The sequence below is a fragment of the Buteo buteo genome, chromosome 19, assembly GCF_964188355.1.
Source record: "Buteo buteo chromosome 19, bButBut1.hap1.1, whole genome shotgun sequence".
NCBI classification, from domain to species: domain Eukaryota; kingdom Metazoa; phylum Chordata; class Aves; order Accipitriformes; family Accipitridae; genus Buteo; species Buteo buteo.
Window position 1 is genome coordinate 2,653,063 of NC_134189.1, and position 25,527 is coordinate 2,678,589.

The window sequence follows — 25,527 nt, forward strand, 5'->3', positions numbered from 1 at the left end:
CTGCTCCCCGCAGCACGGGCTCGCTCTCTGCCGAGGGATCCCGCCGACCTCTTAGTGCCGCCGGTCGGATCCACGCCGCAAGGTCCTGCAGGAGACCCAGGTGCCTGTCACGCTCTGCGGGCCATGTGTGCTAAGCCCTTCCTCTGGCAGTGGAAACAACGCGTTGCTCACCATTTGCTGGCTTGTCATAGATTTCCTGTGTGAGCCGGTGTGGCTTGGAAAGTTTTACCAGTGCAACTATTTTGGTTAGGATTTGGAAAAAAAAAAAAAAGAAATAAACCCAACAAACCTCAACCAACAACCCAACTCAAAAACCCCCACCCAGAGACCCCAATGTCATTCCTAGTGTGAACGAACTCCAGTGCACCAGCACAAAAGTAGCTGCTACGGGTAAAGCTATTTTGGAAATGTAATACCTGGCTGTGAGCGTGTGCAGGCTGGTGGGACCACGCTTCTCAGACAAACTGGGGCTGTCTTGTACCACCGCAGCTTCCCTCCGAAGGGCGAGCTCTTCATCTCTGTGCCTCCAAACCCTGGCCAAAACCCAGGGATGGAACATATCCTTCCCCTCGGGAGCTGTCTGTCTGATCTGTTGGGACTGACCGCCCAGCCCAGAGCCTTCAGGGGTGGTCTGCTTGCTCCTGGGGTACGTGCGGAGCTCAGAGACCTTCCGTGAAGGAGAGCGGCTGATGGTGCTTGATGTGGGACCTGCTCTGTCTGATGTCTGCGCGCTCTGAGTCACAAAGCACCGCAGCCACTGCCCGTGGGGTCAGGGCGGGCGGAGGGAGAGGTTCCCTTGACATCAGCCTTGAGTTCATCTCTCTCTGGATCAATGAGAGAAACCAACGATTGTTTTGGGGCTTTTATCGTGACTATGAAAATCTTATCTTCTGTCATCACGTAACATCCTGCTCAGGAAATCTTTTCACTGTATTGAGAGAGAGACCTGGGTTGTTTGGGAGAGAATAACTAGCAGGCAAAAAATTGACGTGGCTTGAGTCAGAATGGGTTCCCTGCAGGCAGCCTTGCTTGTACGTGCTTTTTGATCACTCAACTGGATGCCTCTGGCCGGAGGTAAAGGCTGGAGAGTGGAGCTGTGCCCTTCTGCTGGCGGTACCCTTTGGGGGGGGAGCTGTGCAGCACTGGGCTCGCAAGGGAGGGGAAGGTGGCAGTCGGGACCCCTCGCAGGGAGGGTGAGTCAGCAGCAAGTTTATATGCTCGGGGTGTCAAGCGGTGCCTGTTGGGACGGATGCCACGCGAGAGGAGGTGGCGTTTGCCGACAGCCCTGCGTGCGCGTGCGTGCCTGGTGTTTGCTCAATACCTGTGTGTATTTTGCAACAAAAAAGGCTATGGATCTGTGCGATGCTCTGTGCATCACACAGGTACAGTCTCAATCCCCAGATGGTGGTTGTGCTTGATCTTGAAAAGAACGTAGCGGCATGGGGAAAGGGTCTTGCTAAAGCCTCCCTTCCCTCAGACAGCCTTGCTGAAGCTGGTGCAGGAGCCCAGTGGGGACCAGAGGGGATGTGTCTGCCATTGACCTGAGGGAGAAACAAATGGAGATGTTTGTTTTGGGTGCAGTGGGAATCCTTTAGGGCAGGGGGCCTAGTTCATAATTCAAGATTGTTTCATACTCCCCTCACTTTGGTTTCTTCACTTATCTGAGGGAGGAGAGAAAGGTTTTTCCATGCAGAGGTGGGGTCTGGAAGCTGCAGCAGTGGGATGCTGAGGGCATCTCTGCTTCGGGAACGTGTTGGCCAGGGCAGGAGCAATGTTGTGTCTAGAGCCCTGTGGGGACGCACAGAACTGCTCTGGGCTACCCTGTGGGCCGACCCCAAGGCTGGAGGGAATCAGGTGAACTCCCATTTCTTATGAGCTTGATATTGCATTGGGAATCTCTTGTACAGAACCTGCGCTGTCTATCTTTGCCACTGAGGTCTGAGGTTTAACATGGTTGAGAGTGATGAAATGAAAGTGAAATGGGGTTGCTAGAGAAAATTAAAAACACCTCAGCCTTGGAGGATGCTAGGACTGAGCCACGGTGTCCGATTCCATCTCCTAGTCCCAGTGATACCCACAGATTTGGGCAACGCGGCGCATGGCAGGGGTGGAAGTTCTCCTACGCGGGCTCTCTGGGATGCTGTGTGGACCCACAGATCCACTCCTGGGATTGCTGCGGCCGCTTGGGCCGGGGGAGGAGGAAGGCTTCTCGGCATCTACCCCTGGCCTGGGGGACTCGGTGCTTGGTCAGGCTGGCTAGTGCAAGCCCCTGCACGCCCCGGGGTACAGCTCAGTCCCGCTGCCCTGGGGTGCCTCCGCACCCAGCTCCACCCACCCACACTGCTGAGGACTGGGGGCCAAAATTAAACCTTCTGGGCCCAGATCAGGCTTCTTTCAACCACCCCCATTTCCTCCCCGTTCTCAATCCCACTCCCCCACCCCCGGCTCCATCCAGAACCAGCCCTGCACCTGGGCTAGCCAGGCTACCCTTTCTGAAGCCCTGGAACCAAAAATCACAATCAAAATCTCCTCCTTCTGCACCTCTTCTCTGCAGGCAGAGCTGGGGAGGCTGCACCCCGCCAGCCGAGATTCTCCCCCCTCCACGGCCCCGGGGAGCCGGGTCCTGGCTGGGAGGCCAGGCCGGGTAACCCCTTCCCCCGCCGGTCTGGCGAGGGGGGGGTGAAGCCGGGTGCGTTTCGGAAGAGAAGTCACTGGCGAGCCACATCCTTCCGGAGAGCAGCTCCAGCCCGGGGCTGGGGGAGAAGAAGAAGGGGGGGAGAAGGAGGAGGAGGAGGAGAAGGAGGAGGGGGGGGGGTGGAAGAGGAGAAAGACGGGACACACGCAGAGAAAAGCCTTTTCCCAGCTCGCCCAGGTGAGGAGCAGCCGGAGGGTCTCAGCAGCTCCGGGGGCCGGTTGCCGGTGGTCGGGTGTTACCGCGACCCCCGGGGCGGGCAGGGCTGGGTTTTGCATTGCCTGCGGGGTTGCCGGTTCCCTCCCAGCTGGCTGGAGGAGGGAAGGAGGGAGGGAAGGAGGGAGGGAAGGTGCAGCGGGGTGGGGAGAACGTTCGGGACACACCTGCCGGGGAGGCGAGACGGGCGGCGGAGCGGAGCGGGGAGCGGGGCGCAGCCGGGATGGCCGGTAAGGGGGGAACCCCCGGTGGGGAGCGGGTCCTGCGGAACCCTTCGGGGCGATGAAGCCCTGCTGTGCCCCTTTCTCCTCCGCAGGCTGCTATCTAAGCGCCGGGGAGGGCGGGGGGGGTGGGTTTCGCATGGGCTTGGGGGGGGGGGTGGTGGTGGTGGGTGTTTGCTCCTCTTCTTCTCCTCCTCTTCCTCTTCCCCAGCCAATTCCTCAGGGCTGGCCTCCAGCTCGCCGTTCCTCGAAGGGCGCCTTCGGGCTGGCCGAAAGGGGAAGGGCTGTCTCCTTCCCCCCCCCCCCCCCCCCGGCCTGGGGGGGCCGCGGCGGGCGGGTGGAGGGGTCCCCGGGGCAGGAGGGGGGGTACCCCGGGCAGGAGTACCCCAGGCAGCTCCCAGAGCCCTCCACCCTCTCTCTGTCTGGTAGTTGCTCGCACAGCCGGCTTGGATTGCTCAGAGAAGCACTTTGATTTAAAGGCATGAATCTGCTGCCGAGGAGCGAAGCTCAAACCAGCACAAATTCTGTGACCTGCTGTTGCGTCCTCCTTCTGCATACTTGTGTCCCTGTGGCAAGCGAGCCTGTGCCAAATGAGAGACATCAGTTTCTGCAAGAAACGCAGTTTGTTTTCTTTATTCAACCTAGGACAATCCAGATCTGTATCGGTATTTAGGCTCCTAAGCCCTTTGGTGCTGGAAATGAGACACTTGAGTATCTTTTGTGGATTCAACAATTCTCTTTTCCTGTTATCCTTCATCCAGCAGACCCTGAGCCTCCCATATTTCTACTTGGAGGATTAACTTCTGCACAGCACTCTTAGCCATCCTCCTTGCTGTGCTAGTTGGCTGTCTGAAATCGCATGATATCATTCTTACCACAAGAAAGAAAAAAAAAAAAAACCCAAAGAAAAAAGAGTGGGAGATTTCCTTCCCTCTGCCTTCATGCATCATGAACCTCTACGCTGCCCTTGGGGGTGTTTGCGTGGCTGGGGTAGGGAAGCTGGACTCGATGCCAGCACCAGAGTGGCAGGTAACGGTGTGCACTGGGGAGGAGGGATGGCTTCGAGGTCTCAGAAGATCTTTGCTGTGCTTTGCCTTGCCAGCTAAAAGGATTTGTGCTGGCCTGGGAAGCAGATTCTTCGTTTCTCAAGTGAAAATAGATAACGCTGGGTGAGTTGATACACAGCTGGAAAGAGAGCTCCTTGCACATACCTGCTTCATCACAGCTTGTAGGACTTAATGGAGCAGGTTCGCCACTGCTCCAAGAGTTTTCGGTCCGTTGACTTCAGAGGGTCCCTCTTGCTTTATTTGATTGACAGAGGGACTGCCTTGTTGCTACGTATTTCTAGGGCTCCACATGGATGTGTGGAAGATACATGGAAGATATGCTTCTGCGATTCCCCTTTGGCTCCAGTGCCTGTAGCCAAGGTGCTCCATGGGATGGTGCCCTTGGGAACTTCAGTTTGGTCACTGATACCTGGGACATGCCCAGGGCAAATGGATCCGCAGGGAAGCCCTCCTTTCCAGCCCCAGTGTGAGAGAGCATGTCCCAGGCTGTGAAAACTCTTGCTCCTGAGAGTTTCCTGTTCTCAGGGATGGGGAAAAAGGGAAGATGCTTGATGGTCGGGGGGATTTAAGTGTGCTTCAGGGATGAAGATGACATTTTCCCTAGTCTTCCTACGGTATATACTCCTAACTCCTTTATGTACCGCTGTCTTCTGCCTCCTGCATAGCCAAGGCTGTGGGTGGGCACTCAAGATCCTGCTGGACCGATTTGTATGTCAAATGGCTTCTGATGTATCTGAGTCCCATTTGTAACACTACTGAATCATTTGCAGGACCATACCTCGACTCATGTTCTCCCACACCTACTTATGCCTTTTACCCTGTGCTCCTCCATCATTCCTCAGACCTTCTCTTTCCTTTTATCCTCCCAGCCCTGGAGAATGCCCCTCTCCAAGCCTGCAGCCTCTCGGAGCAGGAGGAAGAAGAAGACAGCATCTGGGAGAAGATTGAGAGTGCACGGCACCAGCTGACCCGCTCCCTCAACCCCGCGAAGCTCACCCCCTACCTGCGCCAGTGCCGCGTGATAGACGAGCAGGATGAGGAGGAGGTGCTGAATTCATGCCGATTCCCTTGCAAAAGCAACCAGACAGGTGGGAGAAAGCACAAACTTGCGCTTAGATGGGCCCGGTTTGTGGGGGACAACCTGGTTTTGACGCGCAGTGGATGTTACCCAGCGTGTGGTGGTGCGGCTTCCTGGTCGCTCTCGCTGCAGCGCTGCCCTGGCTTTGTTGTTCTCTGGGATGCTCTGCAGCCAGATCTCCATCTCATCCTCTGTGAGCCTCCCCCTGGGGGAAAGGGGGAGTGCTCCCACCCCATTCCCTCCTCCGGCCATTCCCCTTCTTGTGGATGGAAGCAGAACTGGTGGCGATGCTCTTTCATGTCACAAAGCTGGTCTACGCTGTTTTCTCTCTGGTTTGTAGGGAATTCATCCTAGCTCTTTATCCCTTTTTCCAGGTTATCTGATGGACATCCTCCGGCGCCGTGGGAAGCGAGGCTACGAAGCCTTCCTGGAATCTTTAGAGTTTTACTACCCGGAGCACTACACCCGGCTAACAGGGAGGGAGCCAGCCCAGCGCTGCTCTATGATCCTGGGTAGGGGCAGGTGCTTCGTCCCCCTTTCAGCTGCTGCTCGCGCGGGAAGGGCCAGAAATCTGTGCGTAAATCTGTGTATAAAACCCTGGTTCACACCACCTGTGTGCGAGGAGCTCTGACAGCTCTGCGCTCTGGTTCTGGAAGGGAAGGGGCCATATGTACGTGTGACGGACCGTCATGCTGTAAGCCTGGGAGAAGAAGGGCTGCAGACCCACGGGAGAGCTTGGCGCCCCTTGATGGAAAACAGAGCGCTGGGTTGCTTGCTTTTTTGGGGGGTTACCCTTGTCTCAGCAGCCAGGACCTGATACTCCTTTGTCTCCCGCACAGATGAGGAAGGCCCTGAGGGACTAACTCAGTTCCTGATGATGGAGGTGAAGAAGGTGAGGGCTCAGCGGAAGGAGCACCTGCTGAAGGAGCATCAGCTCCAGGTGAAAAACCAGGCGTTGGAGCAAGAGCAGGCCCGGCTGGAGCAGCAGCTACAGGAGCTCCTGAAGGTGCAGGAGCGTTGCCAGCGGCTGAGAGAGGAGTGGGACACCAACAGCGTGGAGCTGCTGAGGCTGAAGGACGAGAACTACATGATGGCCATGCGCTACGCGCAGCTCTGCGAGGAGAAGAACATGGCCGTGCTGCGGAGCCGGGACCTGCAGCTGGTGGTACGGCCCCGGGGAGCGCGGGGGGGCTGGCGGTGAGAGACCGCGGGGGTCTGACGGCCCAGAGGGATGCATGCGGGTGTCCACGGCCGAGAGGGATGCTCGTGGGTGTCCACGTGTGGTGGCCCAGGCGCGTGAAGGAGCTGATGGCAGGTGGGGCACGTGTTGGGGTGTCTGCTCTTGATGGGGAGCATGCCCTGAGCAGGGCAGAGCATCCAAGTCACGAGCACGGCATGGGAGACTCGCCGCTGCCCTGGGGCAGCTGGAGAGACATCACCAGCTCCTGCTGCGGCTGGAGATATGTCACCTGGAGGAGCCAGAACCAACCTCTCAGAGGAGATGCCGGGGTGATGCCTTGCCCAGCATCTCTCGGCTCTCTCAGCCTGGCCGTTGGTACCAGGAGATGCCCCGTCTGCTCCCGCACGCTCTCGCTGCCCCGCGCTGCCCGCTCTGCCGACGGGCGCCAGGCAGCACAGGCATGCAGAAGGCAGCCGGTTCTGTCAAGCTGCCTCTTTCTATTTACTCCTTCCCCGGGAAAGGGCTTGAGTTTTCCTCTTTCTAGCGAGGACGGTGGCTGTGCAGCCACCCACGCAGGGGGTGCTGGGTGCGTGTGGGCTGCCTGGAGCTGCCCAGCCTGCCTTGCCGCTCGTAGGAGCATTTTAGCCCAGAGTCCATCCCCGCCCCGCCGCTCCCCACCACCTCCTCGTCTCTCTCGTGACGTTTGGGAGACTCATGCCCCGCATACCCGAAGGAATTCATGACGCTGCGCTCCAGCTGCCAGGCTCTCACCTCCAGCAAACACGCGCCCATTTCTTGCCTGGGCAAGGACAGCCCTACCTGGAACTTATTAATAAATCAGTTTCCTCAGCTCTCTGCTGCCTTCTGGCATTCCTCCCACCAGTCTGGGCCTGGACCTCTCGCGCAGCCCCGTGGTTACCTTTCATTCCTCATCCTGCTCTAACAGCCCTGGGATCCTCCCCTACTTTTTATCTGGTATTCCTGCCGATGCCAGCTCCCCTGGGTCTCCTCCGAGCAGGGAGGCGAATTCCTTGCAGGTGACTGTGGGGCAGAGAAATCCCCCTGGAAGCAGGGTGGGCCACCAGGTCCCAGCCTGCCTTCGCCTCCTGGCTTCAGGCTCTGGAAGTTACCGGTCCCTGGAAATCATTCTAGGTCTTTTGGGCAGATTTGCAGAAGTAATCCAGTTCCCGACTCCCTCCTGGGCAATTTTGGCAGTGCGGCTTAGCGCTCAGTGGCTTTGATAGGTTTCCCCTGCCCTGTTTTGCTCTCAAAGCCTTACCTGGCTGGGAAACTGTGCTTCTCTGGTCAACCTCATCAGTCGTTACAGGTCTGTGAGGACCTCCCTTACTCCCGAAAGTAACTGACCCCCCCGTCTCCAGTGACACGTTGGTGGAGGAGTGTGAGAGCAGCCCAGGGTGTGATGATGCATCCGTGGTTCCCTGCAGCGTCCGGCAGCTTGAGCCTCAAACGCTTCCCAGGCTAGAGGTGACCTCCCCACACTGGATAGCCCCCAGTGGATTTTTCTGCTGCAGATTTCTTTCTCAGCTGTTCTAGAAGCTGGGAAGCCTTTGAGAGACTCAACCCAGAAGTCCCTGGTCCACACAGGCTCAAGGCCAGCTGTACCGGGGATGCCCCAAGGTAGTGAGAAAGTTGTTGCACCGAGAGAGGATCCTGAGACTGAATGCGCTTACGCAAGAGCATCTTCCTCCTTTGCCCTGCAGGGCAAAGCTTTTGTGTGCAGCTGTGCTAACCTTGGCCCAGCGGTAGGATTCTCCGTCGCGTGGTTGCCCAGCCCTCGCTTTCCTCCCCTCCAGACCCTTTTTTCTGCCCAGCGTCCTCTCTGCTTCGCTCTCCCGCTAAGGCAGAGATGCAGGGCCGTGTGTGTCAGACTGTCTTTCTTCCCCGGGTCGCAGGTGGACCAGCTGAAATGCAAAGTGACCAGCCTGGAGGAGGAGTGCAGCCTGCTGCGGAAACAGGCGTCTGCGCCGCCCCAGCGAGAGGCGGAGGAGCGGGGTCACCCCGACGCCGTGTCTGAGCTGTGGGCTGAGAACCAGCGGCTCACGGCATCGCTGCAGGAGCTGCAGGGCATGTTGCAGGTACCTGGTGGGACAGGGCAGACTCCGGGTCACCCCCTTTCCTGGGGCATCCCCAGTGCTGGTGACGTGGGTACTGGGAAGATGGGGGAAATCGCTGTCCTGGGCTGGCCTGTCCCTTCCTCTGAGGATATCGCTTGGCCGTGGTGGCTGCCGTTGCTTCTGGGTGGTGATGGGTCCTTGCTTCCAGCTCTGTGGCTCCTGGAGGTGCTTACAAGTGTGACTTTGTGCCTTGGAGCGCACAGTAGATTAAAGCAGGAGCGATGACGGCAGTCGTGCCAGTTTGCCTGTCACTGCCCTGGTCCGGTGCTCCCCCGGTGCTTGTGGTGCAGTGACGGTACCTTCTCGCCTCCTAGAAGCCCGGTGAGGGTCCAGTGCCAGGCTCGGAGCAGATCCTGCTGGATATCCTGGAGCACGACTGGAAGGAAGCCCAAGATGACCGGCAGGATCTCTGCCAGAAACTCAACTCCCTGCAGAACGAGCTGCAGTGGGCCGAAGAGCTGAGGGATAAGGTAGAGCATCCATCACCGCCCCTGTCCCTGCACACCGAGCGGGGTCTGGAAGAGAGGGGAGGGAAGGGGCTGGGAAACCACAGCAATTGCTTCCAGGAGGGCTAATGCTCGCCGCTCGCTGTTGCCAGTACCTCCAGGAGGTGGAAGATCTGCAGCTGAAATACCGGACGCTGCAGAAGGACTGCGATCTCTACAAGCATCGTATGAACACGGTGCTGCTGCAGCTGGAGGAGATCGAAAAAGAGCGGGACCAGGTAAATTGCTCTTCCCGCTGGCTTTCCACCTCCCAGCAGGACCAGGGCTTTGGATACCCCCTCCTTCCCCAGCGGATCTTCTCCATCCACGCCAGGGTGGGAGGTAGGGGTTAGTAGTGCAATTCTCTGCCTTTTCTCTCTCGGCCTGGCTCCTTGCAGGCAATCCAGAGCCGTGATGGGGTGCAGCTACAATACTCCCAGGGTCTGATCGAGAAGGACCAGTACCGCAAACGTGTGCGGGCCCTGGAGGAGGAGCGGGACGAGCTCCTAAGCAAGCTGAGCCAGGCAGAAGGGCTGAACAGCACGCTGGAGGCACAGCTGCAGCGGTGCCAAGGCGGCCGCAGCCTGGGCAAGGTGAGGGCGGCTAGAAAGAAGAGGGAACAGAGAAGGCAGAGGGCTCAGGGCTGATTTCTGGGGGACACAGTGGGATGATGGAGTCCCTTCTCTCCCAGATGTGCAGCTCTTCCTACTCCCTCTGCTCCAACCTCAGCAGCACCTGGAGCCTCGTAGACAACCCTACCAGCTTTACGACTGGGCTTGTGGATGCGCTGGGGGTCTCTGTTATCCCGTTCCCAGGAGATTCGGCCATTCAGAGCATGGTGAGTGCTTGACCACGAGCCGAGGGCAGCAGGGACCCACGCTGCTCGAGAAGGGCGCAGAGGCGTTGGAGCGGGTTCATTGTGGGCCTGTGACTTGGTGGGAGACTGGGTATGGAGCGGTGTGTAAGGTGGGAGCAGATCCCAGATGCAAAGCTTAGTTCTCTCAGCCTCTGACAAACCAGTCAATGCTGCACCAAAGCGTGCAGCGCTTAGCTGGGTGGGCAAGAGGGGGAATTGAAACCCTCTTCATCCCATATAATGCCCTAGGAACCAACAGCCTCATGTAAGATGTTATCCTCCCCTAAAAGCTGTTTAACCTACACATGCTGCGGGCTAAATCCTATCTCTTTTGAATCCTGTAGCAGCATCGTATTGTTTTTAAGGGAGTCAGGTTCTTTCCTTTGACTCTTTGACCTCTCATCCTAGAGCACCCTAAAATGGGCAGTCCCACAGGTTACTCGCGCCTTTGTGTGCGTGGTGGCTAAAAGTGAGATATAAGGACAAGACCGGAAATTCCTTTCATCTGCTGCTACTCCCACAGCTTGTACATTGCAAAAAGATGGGGATGCGGTGTCATGCGTCTCCATCCATGCTCTCCTCTTGGGAAAACAAGGTGCCCCTGGGATGTGGATGGTCCCTGAAGAGACATGTAGTACCCAAAGAGCTGTTTGCAACCTGGCCTGAAGGGAGGGGAGAGGTGGTGCGGGGTGTTGGTGTTAACAGGCATTTCTCTTTCACTCTGCCCAAGGAGGTGACTCCTGACAGCGAGAAGGATATCAACCGCCTCTCCACTTTCCCCTTCCCACCTTGCATCGGCTCCATCCTTCGTCGGCAGCGGGAAGATAGGTGCATGCCCTACAAAAGGTGATCGCTGGGGTGCTGCTTGGGTCTGTGTCTCCTCTGTGGGGCTTGTGGGGGTCAGGGAGAGCAGTCTGGTAGCGGAGGAAGGAACCTGAAGTGGGAACTGAGAGTGGGAAGGCTGGCTGGGGGCTGTGTGCTGGCTGGGGGGTGCTTCTGCGGGGGTGGTGGAAGGCTGTGGGGATGGGGTTGAGAATGGGATGCAAACAGGCTTTGGAAAAGCTGCTGCCTCACAGCTCCCCTTTGTGTCTCTTTTGTAGCTTGTCCTGTGGCTCCTTTAGCAGCATTGAAGATGCAACAGGTACCAGGGTGGGGGCTATCCCCAAAGGGCTTAGCTATAAAAAGAAGTGGTGGCTGTGGGGAGAGGGGTTGGACAACTGACCCTCCCTCATGCCTTTGGTTTGTGCAGCTCACTGTGAGGGCTCTGCACCCGTAGGAGGGTGCTACGGACCCACATGTCCCCCGCCCTGTGCCTTGCCAGGCACAGCAGCTGGAAAAGCTGGCTTTTCCTCTGCATGGCAGGTAGCTATTCACATCAGCTCTGTTTAATTCGTGGAGAGCTGCGCTGATGGAGACCTTGATGTGGAGTTGGGGGAGTAGGTAACAGAAGAGAGAAATGCCTTTGCCCTGGGGTGTTGTTGGATATTCCCTTCATCCGCTACTACTTTGGTGATGGGTTGTAAGTGGGGCTCTGGTGCTGGCAGGTCCTGTGGTGGGTGCTGGTGGCTGATGTCTGGGCACATGCAGGTGACCCTGGCTGCTACTGCCTTCTGACCGAAATGCTGATGAAGGGACCAAAGATTTGCTTGTTCTCAGGAGACATGGGAAACCCTTTCCAGGGAGGTGACCGTTCAAAGCCTCTCTGCAGCCTCAGTTTCCCAGTCAGATGTTAGAAAATGCCCAGGAAGGGGTGACAGACCCTTTCCACCCCAAGAATGTGAGCTCCCTGCAGCGCTCAGAGAGGTGATGTGCCCCGTCTCCCTCTTGCTCTCTTTCCTAGGCAGTGATTTTGCTAGCACCTCTCTCGGGGCCTTCTCCTCTTCTTCCAGTAGGACCTATGCCAGGGTGAAGTCGGAGATCTGCTTGTCCACGCTTCCCAGCCGTGAGGAGGTCACCAGGAGGTGATTGCTGCTCTCTGAGCTAGGCATTCTGAGCCGGCTGCTTGGGGGGACATTTCGTGGTGCTGGGGGACCACGCTTGGGAGGCTATTCCTTTCTGCCTTCCCCTTTGCAGGTTTTCTCACTAGTGGGAGAGGAGAGGAATGAAGATCCTATAGTCTTTGCTTCCTAGCGGGACCCCAATTTTTTGCACTGTCCCATTTGTTATGGCAGGGGTGGGGATGTTGCCCTGGGCTGGATACACATCTGTCTAGGTAGGGACAGGAGTGTGGGAGCACAGCTTGGCTTCGATGTTGGGGCTGGTGGGATGGAAGGGGCTGTGGGGGTTCGTAAGAATTGTGTGTGAGCCCTGGTGATGGCTTTGCATGACAAGCTCTGTACTGCAGTGCTCAGTACAACAAACACCCTGTAGCTGGACACAAGGCATAGGGGACCGGTTCTTAGAAAAGGCAGCAGACTTCAGTTGCTGGACTTGGTGTTTCTCCTTGCCAGGTCACTGGTGGTACAGCTCACTAGTATGGGTCACCCCAGCAACCCCTCACCCCAGGAGAAGAGGCTCGGAGCAGACATTTCCATCCTTGGAGGGAACAGGACAGGGATTTACGTCCAGTGGGTCAAGCCAGGCTCACAGGTCGAGGATGCAGGACTCAGGGAAGGGTGCCGGCTCATTGAGGTGAGTCCGGGAATGGGCTCACTTTGTGGGTTTGCAAGGCACTTGGGATGATGCAGGGAGTGTGGAGTGATCCCTAGTGCAAGCTGACCTCTGCCCAGCTTGAAGGCCGCCTCCATTTCTCTTGTTTCCCAGGACTGCTCCCTGCCTAGAGCTTTACGCAGCACAAACACCCATCCAGGTCTCATGGCATTCGAGCGTACCTGTGCATGTAAAAATGCTAAGACCTTCTGAAACACTTCCTTCAGCTGTGGGAGGGGAGAAACAAAAAGCAGTCACACAATTAAGACGGCAATATGGCTATGTGTCCCTGGAGTTGTCTGTCACCTTGTAGTATATCAGAGCACTTTGCATCCTGCATCCCGCACATGCCTGTTGCAAAGCAATCAATTCTGGAGCAAGATTTCTCAGGCCTTCGTGACCCTCATGAGCTATAAAGAATAATTGCTCTGAAGAAAGCTCCTGGAGGGAGGGAAGGGCATTTGTTTTGGCAAGAATTGACACCACTTGAAATACAGCTACACTACTTGAATTAATATCCCACTTGTAACTGAAAAACCCCCAGCTCTCCCGTCCCCACTCCCACGTGCGTTCATGCACGCACATTTGCTTTCGCAGCAGCCCAGCATCTGGACTGGGTGGTGGCTGGCAGCAGGTATTTCGGAGGCAGAGGAGGGAACCAGAGGCAGACTGAGGATGCCTTGTCCTCAGGAAGAGCTTTCCCCAGGCCTGCCTCGCTCTGTAACGTCTCTTGTGTAACCCTGATGGGTGAGGGAGCTGGGGGAGACCCTGCTCTTCCAGCCCTTAGGTCTAACGGCATCGGGTCCTTGCTAGCTGAGGGTGCCGTCGCTGAAGGAAGAGGTGCTTTCCCTGGAAAACTGCACGCGGGAGGTCGCCTACCTGAGCCTGCTTCATTGGGATGAGCCCTCTAGTCTCGTCTTTCGGCTGGACCTGGAAGGTAAGACCTTGGCAACTGGGTCTCCTTTGAGCCCGAGCTCTCTGCCTCCCTTTCCAGACGCTCCGCCCAGCCCTGGAGGTAAATCTCAGTTATTCTCTCTCCTCTCCTGTTTGGTCCTAGGCCACCATGTCTGACACAGGGGTTGGCCGTAGCTCCGGTAGCTTTCCCTGTCTGGTGTGGCTTGTGCATCCTCTGAGTTACGGGATGGAGGTACAGACCTTCTGTCTGTTTGCCTCCTCTGCACCCCCGACCCCAATCCGTAGCATCACAGCTGTGCTGGGGACTTGGCTATCTTATCGGTGACGGTTGTCTCCTGTGTCCCTGCCTATGGTGACCTATATCTCCTGCTCCAGGATACCAGCCTCTGCGGGAAGCCCTGGAAGAAGGGAGGAAGTTTTCTGGAGACTCGTTTTACGTACGCACCAACCTGTCCCTCCTGGAGCCGTCAGACCCTTACGCACTCTGTGTCAAGTGTCGGGAGATCCTCCACGTCACGGACACCATGCACAAAGGGCGGCTGGAGTGGTACTGCTCCCGCGTCGATCCCTTGACCATGCGGGACCTGGACAAGGGGACAGTGCCCAACTACAGCAGGTAAACAGGGTGAGGAGGAAGGCAGGGGGTACCTGCCCCATTTTTTCTGCGGTGAGCATCCCCTAGGAGTCCTGAGAGGTGCAGACTGGTCTCTCGATAGTGTGGGTTGCCCAAGTCTTGTATGGGGACTGGTGCAGTAGTGGTTGGGTGCCCTTGAGAGACTGGGAGGTTGAGAGAGGGCTTTGATATGCCTGTGCTTCAGCAGGTCTGTGAGGTTTGGCGAAGAGGATCACAGCAGGCTACGGTCCCTGCGGGCTCTAGAACTGCTTGAGTGCAAGTTCTCTGTCTTTTCAGGGCTCACCAGCTTTTGAAGATCCAGGAGAAGGGCCAGACGCCTGGGCAGCAGAGGGGCCACAGAAATAACGTAAGCCGAAGAAGCCAGCAGTGAGAGCTGTGTGTGTGCGCCTGCGGCCGCCCCACCACCTTGGCACGCAATCTGCCCCACTCTGTTGGTAAACCAACTCGCACAGAGGTGGCAGCTGGGTTAGCAAGCAGAGCAGGGGCTTACGGCCCAGGCAGTGTTACTGCTCTGTGGCTGCTTTCCTACCCGTTCCCCACTTCCCAGACTGACCCTGATGGGCGGCAGACCCGGTCCCACGCTTTTTGTATGTGCGCTCCATGCCCTTTGCCAGCGGGTCTTCTGCAGCCAGCTCTGTGTGTGCGTGTGAAATGGTCTGTGCTCTCAGCCTTATCACCCTCGCTTTCTCCTCAGCTAAAGAAACGGGCCTTGGACCAACTGCGCCTGGTGAAATCCAAACCGCAGAGGAGCCCGGAGCAGCCCCCTCAGCAGCTGTGGCTGGACCCCTGCTCGGGTGAGCTGTTACCCCTCTGCCTGCCCCATCACCCTTGGAGACCCCGTCGTCCCCTGTGGGCACTGAAGGGACATTGGCAACTGGGATGCCTCAGTCTCTCTGCCCAAGATCCCTCTTACAACTCTGCTAATGGGATTTGGGGAAGCCTGTGCATATTTAAAGCCCCTGCTGCTTTTCCTGGGTTTTCTGGGGCTTTCCACTGCTTCTGTGGTTCTAACTCTTTGTGGAGAATAAACTGGTGTGTAACTCAAGGGAGTCCCAGAAAATGGGCAAGGGAGTCCCAGAAAATGAGCAAGGGAGACTACAGCCAGAATATCTGTGTGCAAGTGAGTGTTGTAACCAGGGTAGGATCTCACCTGGGACATAGGATGGTTGGTAGGTGCCTCCATGAGTCAGGATAAGGGATGGTACAGGAAGAATGGGATGGTCTGTGGGCCGGTGACAGGCTGGTCTTTCATATTCTCACCTTTGGCTTTCTCTTCTTCGTTCCTGACTTCCAGACCCAGACGTGAACCTGAAGCCTTACAGCCTGGTGCGCCCTGTGGTGGTCAAGAAGCCCCGTCCTGTGGTGCTGTCACCTAACTGCATTGCACCACGGCTCATCAGGAACCTGCTGGACTTGCCCACGTCTCGCCTGGACTTCCACGTGTGCCCAGGAGGTAGGCAGCAATGGGTGGCTGATACGTCCAGGGCTGTTTTAGGGGCCTGCGGCTGAGTGATGTAAAGCACTCAAATCTCCTTCTGAGGGCTGCTTTCCCCTTTTACCTCCTGCCACTTCTTAGCCATACAGTGGGAAGCTAAGGTGTTGCTCAAAGAGGTCACTTCCGTGGAGGTCTTGGTCAGCCCAATTCAGGGAAGAGATGCTCTTAGTCTTGCAAATATGAGATGTGGTCTGACGGGACTCTTGGAAAGCACATGAGGTGTTTCTTCAGTGGCCAAGTGTGGGGGTCTCTCAGTCACCCAGGCAATTCCTGCTGACAGGTCATCTTTTTGGGCTGAGTTTCTGCAAGACTTTCCCTCCTATTTTTAACTGTGTCCCATCCCTTTTGGCCCACAGGGAAGGCAGCCCTCCCTTCTGGTCTCCTGGGGCATGGGGATCCTCTCCCTTCCCTTGAGTGGGTGGCGGTGGCCGTTGCCTTGCTGCTCTGGGTGGCTCTTCCCGGAGATGAAGTCCCTGGTGAGGTGGGATCTGCCGGTTGACTTCATACCGGCTCTTCCTCCGCAGGAATGAGAGGATCCAGCCTTAGTGCTGCTGTCCCCTTCCTTCTGCCAGCAGCGTGAGGCTGACATACCACTCCAGAGGCTGCTGGGGAAAGGGCTTTTCTCCCATAGGGAATTTTCACAGAGGACAACTCCTTCTTTCCTCCTTCTTCCTCCCTTCTCCATCTCTCTCCTTTCCCCGTGTTTAGAGTTCTCCCTTTGCCAGCTGCAGGGCTGAAAAATGAGTCGGTCTATTTTTTTTGGAGGGTGGTGATGGAGGTAGTGAAAAATCTCTGGTTTGCTGAAGAAGGATGGCTCTGCAAATTTTGGCCGCTGGGCTTCTTATCTGAGTGACTTGGCCATATATCCTGTCCTACTGAGCCCTCTGCAGGGTCCCCCTCACATTGCATGGGGACAGGCTTCAAAGCCATTACTGCAGCTGGGAATTTACACCGAGGGCAAAACCTCCCTTCTCCCCTGTCAGTTTTGCCTGTTGGAAGGGAAGGAAGGTGATCCGGGAGCCCCGAGCCATTTCTCTTTTCTTTGCTCCCGTATTTTCCTTTGGAGCGCTCCCCAGCCAGTGCAGAGTTAGCATAAGCCAACTGATCTTCCACAGGAGCCTGCTGCCGCCAAGGGAAACAGATGGCTTTGCAGGATCTGGCTCTACCTGGGAAGTACCTGTGCCACCAGGCAGAGGTAGCAGAGGATGCCCAGCCAGCCTGGGGCTTGGGAGAGCCGGAACATGCTCCGGACCCAGTTCCAAACATGCCATCTCCTAAATACATTGCTTTATTTCTGTCTTAGGGGCGAGCAGCCCCTTGCTCGCGTTTCAGCGGCAGTATGGGCAGCTGCCTAGAGCAGCGCGGTCAGCAGGTAAAGCCCAGCTCCTGCTTCAGCCACGCCGGGCTGCGGAGCCCGTGGCTCCCCGGGGACATCTCTGTGTCCGTGCGTTTTATCATCTTCTGTTGGGAGTTACCAAGGGCACCTGGCAGTCGTTGCTTTGACCGTGCCGGACCTCACTGTCCTGCCAGCTCTGCCCCCAGTTCTCTGTCTCGGCGTCACCTCTCTGCTGCTCTCCCGCCTGGCGTTGGCTCCGCTGCTGGGTGCTGTCCTTCTGCCTCCGAGCAGGGGGAGGTGGCTCACGTTGTCACCGACAAAAGGAGGTTCAACTTGCCGCCCATCTTCCTCCCACGCCAAGATGCACGCTCCTCTTGCTTCCCCAGCCCTGCCGCACGCCAGAGCCATCTACAAGCCTGTGCAGCTCACAAACCCTGCAGAAAAACTACCTGGCAAAAAAAAAAAAAGTGATTATTTTTCTGCCATACTCTGTTACGGAGGGGGTGGGACAGCGTGGCAGTGGGGAAGCGGGATAACGGCTGTGAGCTGGCTTAGGCTGCTGCGGTACTGCAACACGAGCGCTGCTCTTGCCCTGCAAGGTGTCTTCAGCTGTGATATCTTGCTTGTTCTGTACGCAAAATGCTGCAGGAGATCCATGCCAATGTGTAATGTTGTATAATTAGACTCACTCTCCGGAATCCATAAACACTGAACTCGGCAAGCATCAGCGCGGCAGCAAACGTGCGGGATCTGACGTAGAAAGTACACGCAAGAGGGAGAAGGGGCTGACGTTTCCCTTTTCATATCTCCTCTGGGCTCGCAGAGAAGCTGGCAGAAAGGGATCCCAGCGCAACCCATGCTCAGGAGCACCCTGCGTCTAGAATTGCCCCCCAGGACCAGAGGGAGAGCGGGCGAATCCGCATGATCCGAGAGGTGATGGAGAAGGTGCTGAGCTGTTTGGTGTGGGGAGAGAGGGTCAGGATGGGGCACCCCGTTCAGACTGGCAGAGAGGAAGGGACACCTGAGTGGGGGAAGAGGGAGGGTGGTGTGGTGGTAGAGAAAGAGCTTCTTGCTTGGGGGCTGTGTAATTTGGAGGGTGTTTTAGGTCCAGGCGCTGTGGGGTTGTGGAGCAGCAGATACGGACTTTCCCCTGAGTCTCTGTTGAGCTCAGGTGAAAGAAATGGCAACTGGGGATTCGTGGGGGAGGCGGTGGGAAATGCCACGTGCAGATGTGACCTCCCTGCTCTCACATTCCTCATCTTCGCCAAAGCGGCAACAGCTCTGCTCAGGGCAGGTGGAGGAACGTGGGGCTGTGGGTGACAGCAATGACAAAGATGATGTGAAGATGGGCTGTGGCAGAGCGAGGGGTCCAGTGGGCTCTTGAGTTGGCGGTGATGGAGTGGGTGACCCTGCTTTTTAATACTCCCCTTCCTTCTTGGCACTGTCCGTAAATTCCACATTTAATGGAATTACTATTGGAAAAGCAATGATATTTCACAGTATGGGATTTGATTTAATGTAACTGTCAGGGACTGGGGTTATTTTTTCTCTATTTAAATCAGTAAATCTGTTCAATTTCCCTTCCAGAATAAACACTGCCTGCTAGAGCTGGGAGTTCAGAGTGTGAGGGATCTAATTAAAAGTGAAATATACCCCATCGTTATCCATGTCGAGGTCACTGAGAAGAACGTTAGAGGACTCAGGTAAGAAAAGACGGAGTGGCATGGATGAAGGGTATCATGGGAGGAGAGAGAAGCCCTTGTCTCTGTTCAGAGGGAGAGGCAAGGATCGGGGTGGGACCACTTACTGTGTGCGTGTTGGTGTTGGCCGCTGTGAGGGGAAAAAGGGCAGGAAAATTGGCTTTTTGTACGCTTGAGGGAGTTCCTGGCTGGTTTTGCCACCCCATCTCTCTATGCCAAGGGTAACGCTCATCCCCGTGTTTTCCCCAGGAGCTTGCTGGGGAAGGTGGGCCAGCGGGACTCGGAGGTGCTGAAGGTGTGCCGCGGTGCGGAGCAGGCTCTCCACGCTCTGCCGTGCTCCTGGGCCCGCGTGGAACCCCACGCCTGGAGCCACGCCGAGGAGCTGCCCAAGGTGGTTCGGGGATGCATCTTCCAGGAGCAAACCCGCCCGCTCTGGATCGAGGAGGGCGACGACTGAGCTGGGGGTAGCAGAGCGGGCACTGCCAGCTACCATCCCCGAGAGGTGTTCGCGGAGGTCCCTGCCTCCCCAAACTCCTCCAGGTAGCGTGTCCTTCCTCCCCGAGGGGATGCCGGCAGCAAAGACCCCCAGGGGCAGCCTTTCTGGTCCCCTTGAGGCCACCAAGAGCTGGGGGGGTAACACGTCCTGCCTCCCCCATCTGAGCTTTCTGTATTTTATCGGAGACACGTCTTCCACCGGCACGGTGGAAAACACCCTCGTGGGCTGTTCCCCGTCACCCTGGGCTGCCCTTGTCTCCAGTACGTGGTCAGGTTGCCAGATGGGGAACGTAGGGGAACCGTGTGGGATCGGGCTGCGCAGGACCGTACCTCACGCACATTTGAAGCCCTTCTCCCATCGCCTCCATCTCCCCTGCCCCGCGGCACTGTGTGCTCTGGGTCCCATCTTCCCCCGTCTACCTCGTCTCCGGCCCCACGGCGCAGGGAGCACGGCTCGTGTGCCAGCACCCCGCCGCGGCTGGAGTGACACTAAGCTTGCAACCAACCCTCGTTTTACAGGAGCTGTACTCTTTACTGCTTGTAAATTATTAATGGAGCCTTTCATTGGCAAACTGCATATAAAGGAGAATTAAATACCGTTCGTAAAGGGAATGGGTGGCAGGCTGTGGGCTTGTGTGTTACTGGGAAGGTTTAGGTGATGCATGACGGGGTATTTTTCTCCTCCTTTAGCTGAGACCCAACTGCCCGATCCTCCAGGGGAAGGAGGGAGCACTGCTTTTGCTGTTGTAGGGCAGCAAGAGGTGTGGGGAGAGGACAGGCTGAGCGTGCCACAGACCAAGCCCCCTCCTGTTTTTACTTGCCTCCAGTTTTTCAGTCCCTTGCCTCTCCCCAGTGCTGATGTTGGCCAGGTTGCTTTAGAAAAGCCAGGGAAAAGCTCACTTGATGTGTCTGGCTGAGGTCCCTAGAGATTCACATCCCTCTATGCCCTGGTTATCGTGAAGTGACGAGCCAGCTACCTCATCCTCCTTGGGGACAACAGCAAGACTGAGCCCAGCCACGCTGCCGGGAGGCTGGGGGCTGTGCCCCTCCACTGGGGGCTGTTCTCACCCTGACATGGGGCCGAGTGTGTGTTCAGACTCTGGCAGAGAGAAGACGGAGGGTTTGGGTAGCAGCAGCCGTGCTCACCCGCCCTAGCACCGTCCTGACTCCTAATCGATCGCCGTTATCAGCCCTGCTATAGGAGAGGGGTGCCAGGACACCCACGCCACGGAGAGGCGGCGATTGTGGTGGTAGATGGTCTTTCCTGGGGCATGCAAGAGGAAAATGGAGCCTGTGGCTCTGGGAGGCTCTGTGGGGCATGAGGCGAGGCAGAGGGCTGAGCCCACCGATCCTGGGGTCAGGGGGAGAAGATGGGCAACAAGCACCGGAGTCAAGTCCTCTCTGTGTCCTCCTTGCCCCTGTGATTAGGGCACTGCTAGTGCCATGCACTTTTGAAGCTCTGAGCAAAGATTAACTTGCTGATCTTCACGGGTCCCCTGTGAGGTGTTATTTCAGGCTCTAAACCAGTTGCCTGTGTCTTTTATGAGGACGAGAGCGAAGGGGGAGGAAAGAAAAGATTTTAACCTGCCGTCAGGAAAATGTAGAGCAAAGTCCCAGCTCTGCCCTGGAGCAATGCAGCTCTCCTCCCAGGGAAGGGGGGAACTGGTGTAACACTCGGCTCCAGATGAAAGCTCCCAAATGACACCCACTCCAGGGGATGCAGCCCGAGCATCCCGGCACAGCCAGCCCCCGGGGAGGGTGCTTGCCCTGCAGGCAAACAAACTGGGACTCTTGTTGAGCTGATGAGAAGACAAGTCCCAAGGCAAGCTCCCAGCCACCCTGGCATGGAGTTGGAGATCAGAGTCTGCATCTTCGCAGGGAAAAAAGTAGCGCTTGAGTACCCAGGGAAAACCCTTTGCGCGAAGCGCTGTGATTCAGGGCTTCACAACTCCCCCTGCCAGCTGGCACTGGCACCACCACCCCCCAGCCCTATGGCCTGAACTGAGGGTAGGTAAGAGCGAGCCCCCCCCAAATAAATGGATGTCCCCCAGCACCTCCCTGGGCCATCAGTGTTGTCAGCCGGAGGGAAAGGAAGGCAAAAGAAGGTTGCTGGGAGGCAGGTTGGCACTGCCCAGCTCTCCAAGCAGCAGGCAGCACTGCCTTGCCTGCTCGTGGGCTTCTTCCAGACCCTCTCTTTATCCATCTTGTTTCCCCCTGAGGCTTTCAAAATCCAGCTTCAACTCGTTCTGGACACGGGTGAGAAGCGGGGCAGAGGGCTCCAAGGCAAAACATAAATGACCCACCTGCTGCCCTGCACACCCCAGCCCACCTTTTTACCTCTGGGGGGGTTGGCTGCCTGCTTGGAGGAATGAGTCACGGGTTAGGTAACAGGCAGAATGCAATTAGCAGCCCTGGGCACCAATTACCAGCTATAACAGCCTTGTGCAAACCTCTGTAACAAGTCACCCAGAGCAAGATTTCTCCCTCCAGGGAGGGGATGGGCAAGGCAGAGTGTGTCCTCCTGGGAAGTCACCGGCCCTTTCCTCACTGCCCCCCCTGCCCCAGCAGAGCTGCAGCAGCATGGGGGTCTCTGTGCCACGCACCCCCCCGATGATGGGTCCGTGAGCCCCATCCCAGGGCAGGATTGGGCACAGAATGCACCCCCCCCATCCCTGGCACCCCAGAAGAAAGAGGTGTCTCGCAGCGCAGGAAGCAGGCTGTGCTCGCCTCTAGCATCGCGCACGTTCTGGTTTGTACGCGGTTGGGTCTGACCTGTTCCGCTTCCCAGCACTGTGCCCTGTAGGAGGTAGCTTTGAATCATGTTTGTATGTTTTTTGGGGACATCCCTAAGGATCCCCTGCCTATGTCTCCCTTTCCTTCCCAGATAATCTCCTAGGCCAGGGCTGGGAGGTGCTGCAAGGTGCCTGGGAGCCATGGAAGTTGCCTTTACAGCTGCCTGCGGCTGCTGGCGTGCAGCTGAAGCACTCGGAGAGGTTAATTTCTGGTTCAGGAGAAGGGGCTAGCCATGGGAGCAATCCCAGTATTTAGCGCAAAGGCAGTGAATCAGTCATACCAGCTTCACATCCCTGCAGCAATGTAAGGTCTGAAGGTGAACAACTCCCCCCTTGCCCCACATCAGTGTAAGAAAGCACTGCTATTCAAAGGGATCTAAAAATAAAACCTGCAGGGACCCTCCAAAGGGATATGGGAGATGCTCTGGAGATGTTCTTGCTTCAGGGGAAGGCTAGGAGTCTTGGAGACTCAGAGAAATACATGGGAGGAAGGAGAAGTGGATTCAGTGGTTTTTTCCTTACAAAAGAAAAAAGTTTTAGCCAGAAACAGGGCTGGGGTGAAAGTGTGTGCGCGAGGCTTGGGGAAACTGGGCACATGGTTTTAGCCCCGTGTCACGTCCCAGTTTCTCAGGACGATGACTCAGGTTTGCCAATTCCCAGGTCAGGATTAAGGTTGAAACGACACCAGGGTTCCTTTAACTCACAAAACTCAATTTTTATTTGCTCACAACAAGAATTGGCATGAAACCACATCAGTAAACCGTCACATATGCTAACCATACATCACCAAACATATACTACAGGCCTTGCTTATTTGGGAATCAGTTCAGGGAAGACAATAAGGAGAGCCCTCCCGCTGGGTCAGGAGGTTCAGAGCAGACCCCCTTGCTTTCTAGACTCCTTCTCAGAGAGGAGCCGAGGGGTGGCTGGGTCCGCTCCTAGTCCCAGACTTGGTCAACGGTTTATGTTTAAAGGGATGAGGTGTAGGGATTACAGGAAAGGAAGAGAAAGATTTCACTGGTCCTGGGTCCAGCTTTGATCCATCCAGTCAGTCCCGGTGGACTTGGGCACATGGGGCTTCAGTTTGTGCCCTTTCATCCTCCTTGCCCCTCCTGTGGGCGGGCACTCAAACTCATTAGGCTAATTAAGTAGCCTTTGGGCTGTGGGCCCAGGGGCTTGTTTGGGGAGTAACTTCCCCTTCCCTGCAGACGAGAGATCTTTGGCCACGCACGGTGAGTTGCCCTGCTCAGCACATGGGAGCAGGGAGCTGTGCCCCCTCCTGCACGTCCCCCCCTCCTGTTGCTGATGGGCTGCTCTTCTCCTGGGGTTCCTTGCTGGGCAGAGTTCCTTGTTATGCAGAGTCGGTCGTTAAGCAGAACTTGCCCCACCACAATGGTTGAGACATTAACTCCTTCAGCCTCTCACACCCTGCAGGGAGGTCTTCCCTGTGTGCCTGGAAAATGTCTTGTGTCCGGACACACGGTGGGAGTGTGGAACAGGGACACCCTGCTCCCTGCCCTGACCCCCTTTTCTAAGGTCCCATGATCTGCCATGTGCATGGGGGGGGGCCCTTTGCCACATGGCACCATGTCCGCCCCCTCCCATTTCTCCCAGGTCCCCATCTTATTACTTCTTATCTTTATTTTTTTTTTATTTTTTTTTTTTTGTATGCTGAGATTGGATGCCCACAGCTTGCAGCTCCCTGAGGAGACGCTCTGATTTCGGCAGCGTATGTAGAGCACTACCATCCTGCTGTCCCCACGCTCGCTGTACTGGGGTGGGGGTGTGGGTATTACCCCCCTCCTGGGCTGGTTGCCTCTCTGTACCCCCCGGCTGCTCTGTAAAGTGGCCTAGAGGTAGCGTGAAGGGGGCCTTCACGGTCATCCACCCCATAGCCAGCTAAACCAGTAACAGCTTGCAGCAATCTGTGGTGCTGACCCCAAAATTTCCCATCTGTGGTGGTCTTTGTCTCGGGAGGGGCTCTCACACTTTTTGAGGGTCTCTGGTATCCCTATCCCTGGAAAGCCTTCTCCGTGCAGGACTTGCTCAGCTACACTCAGCACATTCTGTGCCACGGCCCCAGACTGGCCTCGTTGGCACCCAAAGGGCTGGGGTGAAGGTGGCCATGCCCAACGGTGGGGGGGTAATGGGGGGGGGAAGGAGCTGGAGGTGCCAGTTTGCTGCTGTGCCTGCAGGACTTTCTGGGGTTCTCCATAGAGGGAGATGACAAAGATGACAAACTCTTTCTTGCCTGGGGAAAGGGAAAAGGAAGCATCTTCTTGGACAGCATGAGAGCCACGGGGGACAAGTGGCTGAGCTCAGCCCTGCTGGGGGGGCCAAGGACCTGGATGGGATGTAAACGCAGCGGTGACACTGAGCTGTGGACATTGAAAGGGAGGTGGCAGACCCTCCCTCGCACTCTCTGCTGGTGTGAGTGTCCCTGGCTCTGCAGCCATCTGGGCAGCAGGGTCTCCTTGGGCATCCCCGGTGGGGATGTGAGATGGGGGGGGGGGGCACACAGGGCTGGAGGCAGAGGGAAAGGGACCTTCAAGAGCAGAGAGGGTCCGGGTCCTGGTTTGGGGAGATGGGGTCAGAAGTGGGGGTCAGACCCTAGTTTGAGACTCTGGGGCATATGGGGGGGGGGGCAGCAGGGGACACAGAGTCCCACTTTGGGGAGGCAAGCCGGGGTTAGAAGGCAGGGGCGGCAATTCAAAGCAGTGCCCGCAGGAAAGGCCCGGGGCTGGGGGAATTCCTGGGGAAACATGGTTCGATTTAGGACCGGGCACCTTAACTCCCCCCGAGCCCTACATCCGTGCCACCCTCCCCTCCCGCAACAGCGCAGGGCTGCAGAGATCCGCCCGGACCGCCACGGAGGAGCCGGGAAAACACTCAAGCAACAGGTTTGTCCTCCCGGATCAGCTGTTTGTCACTTCGGAGGTGTCCCAGCCCCTGTGAGACAAACCCACTGTCAGAGCCAGGGCTCCCCCCCCCCCTTCTTCATCCTCCACCCTTCCATCCTCTTCCTCTCCCCCCGGGGCTGGCGCTCCGCCCCATGCCCGGAGGCGGGACCCGGGGCCGGGTCGGGGGGGGACCGGGGCTGGAAGGGAGCAAAAACGAGCTGCGAGGAGGGTGCAGGTGGAGAAACCCCCCCACCGCCCACACGCATGGCACCCGGTCCCTTCCCCGCAGCCCCGCGCCCGCCGCTCGCCTCCGCTCCGCAGCCCTTGGCTTGGACGGGTGGGCTGGGGTCTTCGGGGGAATCGATGCCGTCGGTCCAGAGTCCCCAGGGATGGCTCTGATCTCCATTGCCAACCCCTCGACCCTCAGCCTGGGACCCTCGGCCTCTCCGAAGGGAGCGGGGATGCTCGCTTTCCTCCTGGCAGGCTGTGCCAGGCACCTGCCAGCCGCCCCGTTGTATTTTCCCATCCCCTGTTCCTGCCTCGCTGGGTCACCGAGCTCTCTTAGTCTGTGAAAATTCCCTCCGCTTCACCAGGATCCTCTGGGGCTGCTGTCTCATCGGCTTTCTGGTCTTTCACCCACCCTATTCCTTGGCCACATCCTATTCAGACCTCGCTCTGGGC

At 57.2% G+C, this 25,527-nt stretch overlaps 1 protein-coding gene across 1 annotated transcript; it reads left to right on the forward strand.

The window, feature by feature from the left end:
* The first annotated feature begins 3,088 nt into the window (after window positions 1–3,088).
* On the forward strand, window positions 3,089–19,755 carry CARD10 (caspase recruitment domain family member 10). The gene is made up of 21 exons (XM_075050885.1): window positions 3,089–3,138; window positions 5,066–5,284; window positions 5,649–5,786; window positions 6,114–6,439; window positions 8,368–8,550; window positions 8,904–9,059; window positions 9,188–9,313; window positions 9,473–9,667; window positions 9,766–9,912; window positions 10,661–10,776; window positions 11,031–11,071; window positions 11,771–11,891; window positions 12,381–12,561; window positions 13,393–13,516; window positions 13,870–14,110; window positions 14,405–14,474; window positions 14,823–14,922; window positions 15,423–15,581; window positions 17,783–17,904; window positions 18,547–18,662; window positions 18,909–19,755. Exons 1-21 carry the CDS (start codon window positions 3,132–3,134, stop codon window positions 19,114–19,116), a joined length of 3,096 nt encoding a protein of 1,031 aa, XP_074906986.1. The 5' UTR covers window positions 3,089–3,131; the 3' UTR covers window positions 19,117–19,755.
* The last annotated feature ends 5,772 nt before the right edge of the window (window positions 19,756–25,527 follow it).